The sequence below is a fragment of the Phaseolus vulgaris genome, chromosome 2 (genome assembly GCF_051622355.1).
Source record: "Phaseolus vulgaris cultivar YP4 chromosome 2, ASM5162235v1, whole genome shotgun sequence".
In the NCBI taxonomy this organism is placed as follows: Eukaryota; Viridiplantae; Streptophyta; class Magnoliopsida; order Fabales; family Fabaceae; genus Phaseolus; species Phaseolus vulgaris.
This window is the reverse complement of record NC_143499.1, coordinates 28,201,372-28,215,002: the sequence shown is the minus strand read 5'-3', so window position 1 is coordinate 28,215,002 and position 13,631 is coordinate 28,201,372. Positions and strand designations below refer to the sequence as shown.

The 13,631-nt window shown below is 32.2% G+C and overlaps 3 protein-coding genes across 3 annotated transcripts; 2 read left to right on the top strand and 1 right to left on the bottom strand.

The window, feature by feature from the left end:
• Positions 1 to 275: 275 nt before the first annotated feature.
• Positions 276 to 3,233, top strand: LOC137811230 (uncharacterized). Its single transcript, XM_068612885.2, has 5 exons — positions 276 to 477; positions 588 to 694; positions 1,124 to 1,737; positions 2,136 to 2,238; positions 2,636 to 3,233. The coding sequence occupies exons 1-5, from the start codon at positions 400 to 402 to the stop codon at positions 2,676 to 2,678; spliced, it is 945 nt and encodes a 314-aa protein (XP_068468986.2). The 5' UTR covers positions 276 to 399; the 3' UTR covers positions 2,679 to 3,233.
• A 919-nt stretch (positions 3,234 to 4,152) lies between these two features.
• On the bottom strand, positions 4,153 to 8,557 carry LOC137811228 (NAD(P)-binding Rossmann-fold superfamily protein). Its single transcript, XM_068612882.2, has 7 exons — positions 8,286 to 8,557; positions 7,215 to 7,308; positions 7,027 to 7,115; positions 6,870 to 6,925; positions 5,966 to 6,112; positions 4,910 to 5,035; positions 4,153 to 4,612 (listed from the first exon to the last, which is right to left on the bottom strand). The coding sequence occupies exons 1-7, from the start codon at positions 8,399 to 8,401 to the stop codon at positions 4,332 to 4,334; spliced, it is 909 nt and encodes a 302-aa protein (XP_068468983.2). The 5' UTR covers positions 8,402 to 8,557; the 3' UTR covers positions 4,153 to 4,331.
• A 389-nt stretch (positions 8,558 to 8,946) lies between these two features.
• On the top strand, positions 8,947 to 11,217 carry ATDAD1 (Defender against death (DAD family) protein). The gene is made up of 5 exons (XM_068612883.2): positions 8,947 to 9,059; positions 9,148 to 9,195; positions 10,295 to 10,382; positions 10,587 to 10,630; positions 10,912 to 11,217. Exons 1-5 carry the CDS (start codon positions 8,976 to 8,978, stop codon positions 10,993 to 10,995), a joined length of 348 nt encoding a protein of 115 aa, XP_068468984.1. The 5' UTR covers positions 8,947 to 8,975; the 3' UTR covers positions 10,996 to 11,217.
• The last annotated feature ends 2,414 nt before the right edge of the window (positions 11,218 to 13,631 follow it).

The window sequence follows — 13,631 nt, the reverse complement described above, 5'->3', positions numbered from 1 at the left end:
TGTTTGATTTTCAAGAATATAATTTTTAGTATTTTATGTAGAGATGTTGATAATTATAATGTTACAATGATCAAGTCAAAACTATTAACTATTAACTTGATGATAGTATTAAACATATATATGCTCCGTGTAAATCTGCCTTTAACTCCTTTATCAACTATATCAATAACTAATAATTTAGGTAGATATTTTTTTAAATGTTTTGAATTATTTTTATTTAATTTTCTGTTATTCTTTAAATATTTTATTTAAGAATATATAATTATACTTAATCTGAAAATAGGTTTGTGACTTTTTACCCCTTCAATTTTTTGTATCATTTGATGGTGGTGTGAGGGTTTAAATTCGAAAGGGTTTTAGGATTGGGAAGAAGGAAGGTGCGAAATCGAAAAACAGAGCATGGGGAAGAAGGAAGGAGATCTATGGGACGATTCAGCTCTCATCACTGCCTTCGACCACGCTATTTCCACTTACAAGGTTCTCTTCTCTCTCTCTCTCTCTCTAATGCCAAATAATTTCGTAACCATCACTCTTCGCCATTCAAATTATGTGTTTATCTATTAAATTCGCAATTTATATATTTACAGAAAATGCATATCAGCGGCAAGAACAAAGACGCCGTCGCTCAAGAGGCGGAGACAGTGATCGGAGAAAAAGCCTCTTATGTTGACTTCGCAAGTTCCGACCCTACAAGGTTCGATTCAACTCGCATTAGTGAGCGTATAATTGTTGAACCAAAACACTCGATTGAAACATGCTTCAATCTTCTTCGTGTTTATTAAATAATATATATTCTTTTTTTTTTATCGAGCTACCGTGCATTCCGTGGTATTTCTCAAACGTGTAACAAGTTGTATCGGCATTATTATTAGTATGTCCTACACTGGACAATTTTAGTCTTTGTTTAGCCTTCCACTTCTCATAATTGTATGATGGAGTGCATTAAACCGAACATAAACCGTCATAGCTTGATGCTGTTATGCCATCAAGAAAAGGTCTCAAATGATTTTTCAATGTTAATGCTGTCAAAGAGAAATTAGGTCACGATATAGGCTTATAGTACACGGCAGTAGTTTTTATTGTTATTCATTTTTCTCAATTTGTTTTGCTTTATTGAACTCAGGGATGCTGACCCGAATGACCATATTCCAGCTACTGACGTGCTTGATTCAGGTGAGACTAGTAATGAGTCAAAACTGGAAGAGGATCATCACATAGAGTCACTGGTAGACCAATCTTGCCTAGATTCAATAAGTGGTCAAGGCATCCAGAGTGGGCAGAGCGGTTATGCATATGCGGAAGGTGTAGATGATTATAATCAGTTAGTTGCGCAGTATTATGAACTTGAGGAGAAAAGGGTGAAGATTTTGGAGCAACTCAATCAATATGGCACTTTGAATTACCAAAATGAGGCTGCTGTTTCTAGTTCTAGTGTACCATATTCTAATTCTCAAGAGTATTCAATGGCTGCATACCAAGTTTCTGATCCAAATGCTGTCTGTACATGTTGCCCCTGTTATAGTCAATGTCAGCCAGCAACCATGAACACAGTTCATGGTTGCTCTTTGGGTGGATTATCTGTTGGCAAGCCTTGTAACAATGCTTCTGTGGAAATGGATCATAAAATGTCATTTCCTTGTGAAGATGATAAAATTCGCAAAATGGCAATGGGAGCTGCAGAGAAGGCACTGTCTACTATTAGAACAACCATATCTGGTGATTTTAATGTAAATGAAGGTAAATCCATTGTTTTTCTCACAATGTTTGTGTAGTTTATAGTTTCATGTGAACCATTGTAATTTGATTTGATGAGTTAAGAATTGAATTACATTCTAGTTGGCAATAATAACTTGCCATCACTTGTTGTTTATAAAGTTTGGTATCAACTGTTTTAATGTATGTTGGTTTTTAAACGATTCACATATTGTAACATAAATATTTCCTCTTTCCTTCCTGGGTTTTGTTTAGTTTGTTGATGAAACTATCACAGTTATCAAATGCTTAATGTCCTTCGACCTTGTTATGTTTCTATGGCTTTACTTTGTTATCTAGATATGGGGCTTTATTTCATTACTATCTCAATTTTTTAGTTTATTTGGTGATCATTATAATTGTGTTTGCTACATGCAATTCAGGAAAAGAGAGAAACAATTCTGAACCTGAAGAAATTAATGGTCCTGAAACGGATCTTGCTGCTGTTTTGAATGCCTGGTATTCTGCTGGCTTCTATACTGGAAAGTAAGTGCTAAGCAAGTTTTATTTATGATTAATGTTGGTCATTTGTTATTCAAGCATATATCTAACTTGCTATAGGTAATTGATAAATTTTATTATTATTTTAACAAAATATAGTGTTTTGGATTATCTGAGTATTATTAAACTTTTCATTACTTAAAAGACTTTAGTTTTTGTCTTTGTGCTATATATAATTGTTCATTCAATTGAAACACATGATTGAAGGAAATTATTTTTGGCACAGAATAATATGATTACATAATTAGTGATTATTGAGCTGTTTGCATAAAAAACTGTCTGGTTTACATGTTTAGTGAGCTGTTTGGGTTATCTCAAACAAACCTCTACCTGTATGTTTTCCTTTCTTTTCGTATAATGATTGGTGTTATGATGATGACAGGTATGTTGTTCAACAATCCATTCAAAACAGAAGACAAATATAAACAACTACATCTTCAAGTAGAGTCAAATGGGTTCTTATTGTGATTATTTCTCAACAATTGGGTTATTGATCTTCATCGTAGCTTCTTTGGGAAATCAGAGCTATGGTATTATGATCTGATTGGACAGGCTGGCTCATAAATTTTGAAGCCCCGGTGCTAGTTTTCTTAGCAATATTTTACTGGATATATTCAGGAAGTGTTTTTGCTGTCTGCTGCAGACATGAATTTCTTGCTCGATTTGGTTTGGATCGCGGAACTTTAAAATGGATAATTTTTTGTTGTTGTTTAATGTCTGTATTTAGTAGTTGGGTATTAGCGAGAGAAAAGTGATCCCATCACTTATTACTTTTTTTCTTAACTTCACAAGGAGAGTTGAAATGGTGTTACTGGGTCTATATGATGGCTTATGAGAGCCCAACCATGCTTGCGTCGATGCCAAAGTTGAATATCATCATACGTCTAATTTAGTCTGTGGTATGATTTAAGTTATTTCTATTGGATACATTTGGGTAAATAGTTTATTTAATATTGTGCTTATTCATTAAGTTTTTTTTTATCGTGTACTTGTCTATATACAAGTTATTTCTACAATTAAGAAAAATTGTTAAATTGTTTTCGCATATTATCCATGAAAATTGGTTAAAATAAGCTTAAAACAGCTTATGGACAAATCGTTGGTATTCTACTAGTGTTCATGTACAGTGTAAATAACATGATCTAGACGCAAGTTATTTCTTCATTGAAAATATTAACTATCATTTAAGTTTTTATTTACAGTTCACAAATGCCTATTAGTCTTGTCAATTTTACACATAAACCACGTAGGGTTTTTTGCTTACTCTTGTTTTCTACATCACTTTTTAGACCTTAACACTTGATATACATGTGAGAAACTCGTTTATTGCATTGCAAACTCTCCCTTCACCTCCATACTTCACTCCATACCTCTCCCCCAGCACCGTCATATTTTTTTTAAAAATTCTATCAATACTCATTTTAAGTATGGTAAAAAAATGTATTTTAAAATTCTATCAATACTCATTTTAAGTATGGTAAAAAAATGTATTTTAAAATTCTATCAATACTCTTTTTAAGTATGGTAAAAAATATGGTGTTTTCTATTTTCATTTTCTGGTGGTGGTTGCTTGGGGTGATTGATAGTCCAATTAAGTTTTTCAATTATTGTGTTTTCATTAGCTTATTTTTTTAAAACTACAAAGTTCAGAAAAAAAATAGTAAAATGCAACAATAAAGTATAAAACTTAAAAAAAATATTCCTGAACTAAAAAACATTGAGTACAACAAAAGAATGAAAATGTTTCAGACGTATGTGGGTGTGGGGATGTAGTTAAAGTTATTTAAAAAGGTGAAGTTATGTTTCATTTAAGATTGTTTAAATTTTTTAAAAAGGTCAAAACTGACTTTTTGCAATTAATATTCGCAATTAATATGGAGATGGAGAGGAAAAATATGGTGGAGGGAGAATTTGCCTTATTGTATTATATATGTTTTTAACACCATTACTCATGATTTTGCTCCAAAAGCTACTGCTATTAACGCAGCGAGGAAAATGACCTCAATGTAGTTACTCCCTCCCTGTACAAATTTTGTAATTGCAGCTTTATCTCGGTTGACTTCCCACATGTAGGTAGATCATACCCGTACTTTATTGGCAGCTTCCTTGATCTGATCAATTGTAAAAATGCCAAAGAAGTCATCATCTGTGACACCATTGATAACTGCCAATGCAACATCATCAACACTAACAGGTGGAGCCAAGAGTAGATCAGATGCAGGAAGAGAGCTTAAAGGTTTGGTGAAGTTCTCTACTGCTCGTAGAATTTTTTCTGCTGGCTCCCCTACCAAATCCAGAGGAACCTCAAAACCATCCACTCTCCTTTTCCCATATATGAACGCAGGTCTTAAGACAATACCTGAAGATGTTAACATGACAGTGAAATTCAAGAATGCAATCAATAAAAACATTTAAGACCTATCCATTAGCTTTATATCCTGAAAAAATATGATATTCATCTTCCAGAAAATCTATTGCAGGATCCTCAACGAGCTTTCGCTATATTTGTTTCAAAATAGTCTTTTCAATTCAACAAATTGAATCGTTTACAGATCTGGTCTGGTGATGCTATCAGCAAATAAGTAACCATTGGATCCTTATTAACAAATTTGGAATATCAATTTAGTTTAAGTTCATGACAGACTAGAATAATGACCTGAACTGGGGTATTTAGAGAGAACCTCGGATTCTGCTTTCCTCTTTCCCGTGAAGTACCCAGAGGAAAGTAAAAATGATGGTAAGTTATAATCGTGAACTGAGATCAAGATGAATTTGGGAATTCCTGCAATGCAGAAGTGAGTGAGAACAGAATAGCACATTAATTTATTAATCTATGGTTCCATTCATAAATTCAAAGCATCTAAAGAAGAAATACCCCGAATAGAATGCAAGTATACACATATCTCAATAGAATTAACGTGAATGTAAGACAACGGCTTACAACAATTTCTCATCCAAACCAACAAGCTGAAATGTGAAGAAAATTTTGTGCAAAATGAACATGCTGAAGAATTGGGAAAGTGCCAAGGGATTTTTTGACACAACTGGTAAGTCAGAGTTAGCTGCTTGTTAGTCCAGGTCATAACTATTTCCTTATATTTCATTAATTCATTACTCGAGCAAGATTTCATTACTAATCACATCACATGCATTGCAGATGACATTATTACAATTAGTAACTAAACCTTACCTACCATTGATCCTATCGCTTGATCAAATTTTAAGTGACAACTGAAAATGATGTAATTTGCAGTTATAAAATTAGTTGCATTGGTTAATTCCACTACTCCTTCCCTAGATCCATAAATATTCTCAAAAAATAAATAAAGCAGAGCAAATTGGAGACAGCAAAGTGTCAGATAAGAATAGAATCTCTTCGGAGAAAAGAACTCTAGAAATTACATATGGATCCGTCTCCTACTAGCATATTTGTAAATAGTTGAGATCTTCTTGATGTAATGATACTGTTAGACAATTCATTACATTTGTTCAAATAAAACTACCTACCTGTGGTAACATATGACAATTAAATAATTTAAATGAGGTTGATGCTTGTTTCATAAAGATCAGAGAACATTGCTATCAAAAGTTTACGTCTTGCATTATGGAAGGGTATGAATGAAACTCTGTCTAAAATATAGTCTAACATGAATAATAAAGGTCGAACACAGGTGAATTTAACTGCAAATTAATGCTCAATGAGATGGTTCACCATATTCCTTTGCAGCATTCACAGCCACAACATTAGCCTCGCCATTAATTTTTTTCATCTGTTCGTCACTACCAAAACCTCCAAGTGTTGAAACAACTGCAGTAGCTCCAACAAGTACTTCATCCCAGTTTACATAAAAAACATCTCCTGCACATCAGGCAATATACTGATTAGCCTCCAGAAGGAAAAAATGGATATCACTTGAAAAATTGTTTATATGCCGCAACACATTATATTTTGTATATTTCATAACATACATTCAATGATATGATTATTATGTTAACATGCTACCAAATATCAGAGGAAACAATAGGATCTTTTCTATCAGATCATACTAGGTGTGTGTACCTTCAGGCTAACGTGATATACACCAACAATTGCAAGGAACAGTAAAGAAGATAATATTAAAGATAACATATTAACATTGACATTATACTTTAATAGGTCCAATCACAGTCTATTAAAATCTGCAGAACTATTCAAAGCAAATCCTGTTTATCATAGTTAATTCTGAGTTACCATGAATTCATAATACACTAATTTGACATCTATCAATCAAATGCTTAATATCAACTTCAAAACTCCAAAGTCCTGTGCTAAGATTGTGCCATAATTTTTTGTTACGTCTGCATGTCTTTTATCTATAAAAGGGTATAAACATAAGCACAATTAGAAAGGCAACATATAAATATGCACAGTTCTGTAACATAAACATATTGGTTGACTATATGAAGTGAGTAAATTATATGCATCATTATTGATCTTAATAGCTGCCTGCTCTTCTCAACAATCCACATGGTGTTTTACTCTCACCCTACCCTCTTTGTGTGTATGCTCAGATTCCCTTAATCAATATAAAGAAAATAATGATGTATCTGTTTATTATTAGGTTAAGTTAACATGCCTGAAATCCAAGTAACCTGATCTACCCATGCACCTGTGTAAGTAGGTTGCCCTGACCTGTAAAACAAAATGTTTGTTAAATAAGCAAAAACAAAATACAGAGACGAGGAAACGGATAGACAGACAGATGCAGGCAATTGGTTGGACATTTTTCAAACCTGCTTAGGCTTATGACCTCTATGCCCCTAGATACTGCTGCCTTGCATATGGCAGAACCAACAAAGCCATTTCCTCCTAAGACTACAATCTACAAAAAGAGACATAAATGCAAGAACTTTTATGTAAAAAGATCCAAAAATACATAATCTATGCCTCATATTATTAAAAGAATGAGATATATACATACCCGTTCACTTTTAACATCAGCCACAACATCTATGGTGTTGGATTTAGAATCAGCACTGACACCTGCTTCTGCATAACTAAAATTAACTGTAAACCTGCAGAACAGTATACATAAACCATTAGGCAGCATTCCATAGATATTTAAATCATGTCTAGGATCATTCAACAATCAGGACCCATTAAGCAAAGGGGGAAGCCAACTTGATCAATATCAATCACCATTGTTACGTAACTTCCACAATAACCCTCTGTACCAAAATCACCATACCATATCCCCATTAAGCAAAGGGGAAGTCAAACTTGGTCAGTATTAGTTACATAGCTCCCTAAATAACCCTGTATACCTCATATACTGAAATTCCCATACCATGCACAGCATACTGAATTCACCGCGTACCACCAGGTTCTCCTAAAAGGAGGTCCTGTAATGATAACGTAAAAAGTGATGAACTGTGCGCCTGTGCCACGGTAACAATGCATGACCATCACCAAATAGCTAAGCAGAGACCATCTAAACTTAATGCAAAGTGTTTGTCACATGCGACACAAAAAATTGAGAATTATATTGAAAAAAGTATGTACACTGCAGCACAAAATTACTACATAAGTGCTTTCCTTGATCAATACCAAATTCTTTTAGTTACAATCCAATGTAAACCATTGATCCTTGTTAAATAAGTTAACCTACAACATGCTGAAACCCCACCTTACAGTTCTATGTAGCCTAAAAAGACTTAGTTTCTTTTTACCACCCCAAACCAAATATCTAAAATCCTTAGAACAGAAACCACTAGCATAAACTCCTTCACTGAACAACCCTGAAATTGAACTTACAATCTATTACATCCACTTCCACCCTCAAACTGAAATTGACGAGTGTGAAATCAAACCACCCATCACCGAACAAGCAAAGAACCCAAACCCAGTAAACTAATTTCCCGGCCCACGTGTTCCAAACACTGACAAATAGCAGAAAAAACAAGAATTCCAGTTTTATTTTTAAAATTAAACCAGAAAAAGAAAATGAAGGAGAAGAAATTGTGAAGTCGGGGGAGGGGATTGGAGTACTAACCGGTGATTTTTGAAATGCATGTTGGGGTGAGCTTGAAAAGGAGGTCTTGTGAGGGAGAAGGCTCTGGGAATGGGACGAGCGGAAACGGCAGGGAGAATAGACAAAAACGACGCCATTTCAGCTTAGGCACTTGTCAGAAGAGAAGAAGGGAGAGGGAAGAAGAAAGAAGAAATGAGAGAAAAGACAAAAAAAAAAAAAGGAAGCTGCTAAATTTATGGGACTTATAATTTGTAAATTTTGAAACCACTAAAATTGGTAAATGTCTCCTTCACTCTTCCCTAATCTCACTTTTCCTTATATATATTTTTTTTCCATTTTGATTGCAGCAAAATGATACTATTTATAAAAGTATTTAATGTGTGAAATTTTTTAAATTCTAAATACATTAGAGAAAAGAATCTCTTTTATACCTATGCAAGTTTTGTTCTCTTGCTATTTAAATTATTTTTATTAACACGACAAATAAATAAATTTAAGTAATAAAGAAGTTGAAATAAAAAAAAATCGGCTATTTTTTTTTTTTAAGTGGGTTAGGGCCTAAGCCCAACAGACAAAAAAAATGGAAATTTCTTGGAGTGATTTGGCAAAGACGACTTTAGAGTTCTGTGCGTTGAAGTTGGAGTTTAGAGAAGAGAAGAGAAGAGAAGAGGGTTTTTGTGGTGCATTGCCAAATCGCGAAGATCTGAGAGAATGGCGAGGTCTAGCAGCAAGGATGCACAAGACCTTTTCCGAGCTCTTTGGTCTGCTTATGCCGCAACCCCCACAAATCTCAAGGTTCCTCTCTTTCCTTCTCCATTCGTTCAAAAAATCTCTACACTATTTTTTCCCTTTTTTCCAACCCCAATTTTTCTCTTTCTTTCAGATCATTGACCTCTACGTCATGTTCGCTGTTTTCACCGCTCTCATCCAGGTACTTTCCACTACTTTCACTGCATTTGTATCTTAATCCCTTTTCTAATAACATTTGCTTACTCAATTTCTCTCATTTGAATATCAATTTAGCGCGAGATCAGTCTGTTTTTTATCTTGCTTGATGGATTTGAGTTTTACGCTGTTATTGGCCATGTCACCTTGGTATTTAAAAAAAAATACTTGAATTCAGAAGATCTAGCCTTTGTTAGTTTACTGTTTTCTAAAATTTGATTGTGCCTGAGCACATTTGATCGCATTTCGGTTTTCTGGTTTGTCCTATGAACACTTGAACAAAGCACTGAAGAATTAGAGTAAGAGAATGAGAAAGCATCTCCCACCTGTTTCTGTTTTGTGTTTTTAAGAACACTTGTTTTGGAAACAACTTGTTAATTTAGAATCTGGATGAGAAATTGGTTGCTGAGAAGTGTGAAATTCTTTAGAAAAACAGTTTTGAAAATAATCAAAATGGAAGGGAATAACACGTGCCTGATCCTGGGAAGCAAATATATATATATATATATATATATATATATAGCCATTTCTGCACCTTGGCGAATTTCTTCTTTTCTTAATAATTGAAGTTCAGGGAATGACGTTGGTATTCGATTAGCAACTGATCTGTATTTACTGGAAATATAAGCAGAATTTGTTTGTTGGTATTCGATTAACAGAATTTGTTTAATGGAAGATACATTCTTCTCTGAATTACCAAAGCTCAAGGAATGATGTTGCTATTCTATTAGCCTCTATCTGTGTTTTCTGGAAATAGAAGCAGAATTGGACTATCTTGAATAAGGGTCTCTAATGCGCAATCACAAATCCCTCCTATTATGACCTTAGAGAGGAGGGTTGCAATAAAGTAGCTTGTGCCTTAGATGTTCTGGTGAAACGAAACTGCACAGGCATCGAGTGTGGATAAGTGCCTCCAGAAATTTGTAATCCTGTTTCTTTATTGCATATTCTTTCAGCTTCTAGTTTTTAGAAGAAAAATGTACCGATGAAATTTTTTATTTTTTTTAAGGGCTCAATCTGTTTTGTGGGTTTGTGTTAAGTTGCATGTGTTGAAAATCGAGTTCTTACTTTTTGTTTGTGAACAGGTAGTTTACATGGCTTTGGTGGGATCATTTCCTTTTAACTCCTTCCTATCAGGAGTACTTTCTTGTGTCGGAACTGCTGTTCTTGCTGGTAAGTGTTCTAGGTCTATAACAATTTGCAGGCTAGCTTGTTATGAATATACACACACAAACACATTTTGGTACACTATGAGCTCTCTGAGTCTACTAGATACATGTGCACGGCATGGGACGTATAAACCTGCTACGAACATATGTATAAAATCTTGTTCTCTGTCTATCTGATCATTGTCTTCCTTCCTTCATTGTGGACCAGTTTGTCTCAGGATCCAAGTGAATAAAGAGAATAAGGAATTCAAGGTAAAAATTCTTGTCTAGTCTATTTTGATCTTTGATTTGATATATTAAAATTGAGAACCTGCAATTACCCTTGCAAATTGCAACCCATAAGATTTTTAGGTTTCCTTCTTTTATCCGTCGTGTTATATTTCAACAATCTGGCTAACTGATGTAGTTTCAAACTTAGACCCCTACATCTTTAACACGACAAGTCAAAGCAAGAATGAAATGAATTCATATTTTGTGTTTGCTTGTTCACTTGATATATTCTTACATGTATTTGCCTTTTCATCGTACTGCAGGATCTTGCACCTGAGCGAGCTTTTGCAGATTTTGTTCTCTGTAATCTGGTGCTTCATTTGGTGATCATGAACTTCCTTGGTTAATTTGGGTTCATGTGGCTGTTGTTGGTTTTGATCAAACCTTGGATAATAAAAAGTAATAGTAGTATACCTAGACTTTTGTAATAGTATTTATCGGCAGTAACTTCCAACTATCTTCTTTAGTATTTTGTTGATTCCCGGGTCTCTGTTTAGATTGTAGAGAAGGGTGAGTTACAGAAGTTATTATTATTTTCATGGATATCTAAATCTGAGTAATACCCAAAACGCTGTCTGTCTTTCTCAATCACAACGAATCTATACATTTTTCCTTTGAGGGCAAATTTTCAGCCATGACGGGACACAAAGGAATAAAGGATTTAAAGGGAAAGATTAGCCCGTGGCATGATATACTGATATGAATGTGAAAACAATAAGTTGCATGGGTGGCCATGAACCAGGATCTGACACATTACTTTATTGAGCAACTAGCCGGTTGACCCGTGCAACGCACAGGGATTTTTTTAATATTTATATTTAAATATTAATATTAAAAATAATAATTTTATTTAAATATATATATAAATTATTAAGTTTATGAAATGAAATTAAATATATTGCAATACTATAAGTTTACATATTTTTAATATATTAATAAATTTAATATAACATAACATAAATAATTAAAAATTCATCAATATATTTTTGTCATAATAAATACATTACAATAACAATACAATAATTTGAACAAATAAATTATTATATAAACAATTATCTAATATTATGTATCTATTACGTATTTATGGTGAAAATAAAGTTCTCTTCACCAATCTCATGTTATCTTCATGCTCTAATTTAATATGCAAAAAAAACTTTCCAAAAAATTATTGCAATTAAAAAATAGAATTAAGTAGATTATACCAAGTACAATTATTACAAAACACTATCAGTAAATCTGTGTTTCTTCCAGAAAAAGATTTTAGGCAAAATCATATTAAGTCACATTTTGTCATATAAATTAATACTTGTGCACATAAATCTTTATTGTCAATTTATAAAATTCATAATTATATAATATATAGATCTGTGTCCCTGTGTCTCTATGTCCCCTGTCCCCGTGTCCCGTGTCCTTGTGTCCCTGTGTTAGTGTCTATGCTACATAGATTAGTAGTTCACAAATTAATTATAAATAAAAAGGAATGAATAAATTTTTGTCATAACAAATACATTACAATAGAAAAAAAATAATTTGAACAAATTTACATTATATAAATAATCATCTAATATTATGTTCCTATAAGATATTTACGAAGAAAATGAAGTACTTTTCACCATCTTCATGCTAAGTTAATATGCAAAAATCTCTCAGAATAATTATTGCAATTAAAAAAATTAATTCATTATATTATATCATGTACAGTTATAGTAAAAGTAATAAAAAATGTATATTTCTTCCAAAAACATATTGTTGGCGAAAATCATATTAAATTATGAATTCACATTTTGTCATATAAATTAATACTTGTGCACATAAATCTTTATTGTCAATTTATATAATTCATAATTATATAACATATAGATCTGTGTCCCCCTGTGTTCCTGTGTCCCTATGTCAGTGTCTATGCTACATAGATTAGTAGTCCACAAATTAATTATAAAAAAAAAGAATGAATAAATTTTTGTCATAACAAATACATTACAATAGAAAAAAATAATTTGAACAAATTTACATTATATAAATAATTATCTAATATTATGTTCCCATAAAATATTTACGAAGAAAATGAAGTACTTTTCACCAACTTCATGCTAAGTTAATATGCAAAAATCTCTTAGAATAATTATTGCAATTAAAAAATTAATTCATTATATTATATCAAGTACAGTTATAGTAAAAGTAATAAAAAAAAATGTGTGTTTCTTCCATAAACATATTGTAGGCGAAAATCATATTAAATTATGAAGTCACATTTTGTCATATAAATTAATACTTGTGCACATAAATCTTTATTATCAATTTATATAATTCATAATTATATAATATATAGATTTGTGTTCCCGTGTCCCGTGTCCCCGTGTCAGTGTCTATGTTACATAAATTAGTAGTCCACAATTTAATTATAAATAAAAATGAATGAATAAATTTTTGCAATAACAAATACATTACAATAGAAAAAAATAATTTGAACAAATTTACATTATATAAATAATTATCTAATATTATGTTCCCATAAGATATTTACGAAGAAATTGAAGTATTCTTCACCAACTTCATGCTACGTTAATATGCAAGAATCTCTCAGAATAATTAATGTAATTAAAAAATTAATACATTATATTATACCAAATACAATTATAGTAAAAGTAATAAAAAATGTGTGTTTCTTCCATAAACATATTGTAGGTGAAAATCATATTAAATTATGAAGTCACATTTTGTCATATAAATTAATACTTGTGCACATAAATTTTTATTGTCAATTTATATAATTCATAATTATATAATATATAGATTTGTATCCCTGTGTCGCCGTGTCCCCATGTCAGTGTCTATGCTACATAGATTAGTAGTCTACAAATTAATTATAAATAAAAAGGAATGAATAAGTTTTTGCCATAACAAATACATTAGAATAAAAAAAAAATTGAACAAATTTACATTATATAAATAATTATCTTATATTATGTTCCCGTAAGATATT

Excerpts from the sequence above, each read along its gene's own strand:
- LOC137811228 (XM_068612882.2), bottom strand. The coding sequence starts at position 8,401 with ATGGCGTCGTTTTTGTCTATTCTCCCTGCCGTTTCCGCTCGTCCCATT. Across the intron at positions 7,309-8,285 it reads ATGCATTTCAAAAATCACCG|GTTTACAGTTAATTTTAGTT; the intron begins GTTAGTACTCCA and ends ACTGTTCTGCAG. Across the intron at positions 5,036-5,965 it reads GAATGCTGCAAAGGAATATG|GAATTCCCAAATTCATCTTG; the intron begins GTGAACCATCTC and ends TCTGCATTGCAG.
- ATDAD1 (XM_068612883.2), top strand. The coding sequence starts at position 8,976 with ATGGCGAGGTCTAGCAGCAAGGATGCACAAGACCTTTTCCGAGCTCTT. Across the intron at positions 9,196-10,294 it reads TTTTCACCGCTCTCATCCAG|GTAGTTTACATGGCTTTGGT; the intron begins GTACTTTCCACT and ends GTTTGTGAACAG. Across the intron at positions 10,383-10,586 it reads CGGAACTGCTGTTCTTGCTG|TTTGTCTCAGGATCCAAGTG; the intron begins GTAAGTGTTCTA and ends ATTGTGGACCAG.
- LOC137811230 (XM_068612885.2), top strand. The coding sequence starts at position 400 with ATGGGGAAGAAGGAAGGAGATCTATGGGACGATTCAGCTCTCATCACT. Across the intron at positions 478-587 it reads ACGCTATTTCCACTTACAAG|AAAATGCATATCAGCGGCAA; the intron begins GTTCTCTTCTCT and ends ATATATTTACAG. Across the intron at positions 2,239-2,635 it reads GCTGGCTTCTATACTGGAAA|GTATGTTGTTCAACAATCCA; the intron begins GTAAGTGCTAAG and ends TGATGATGACAG.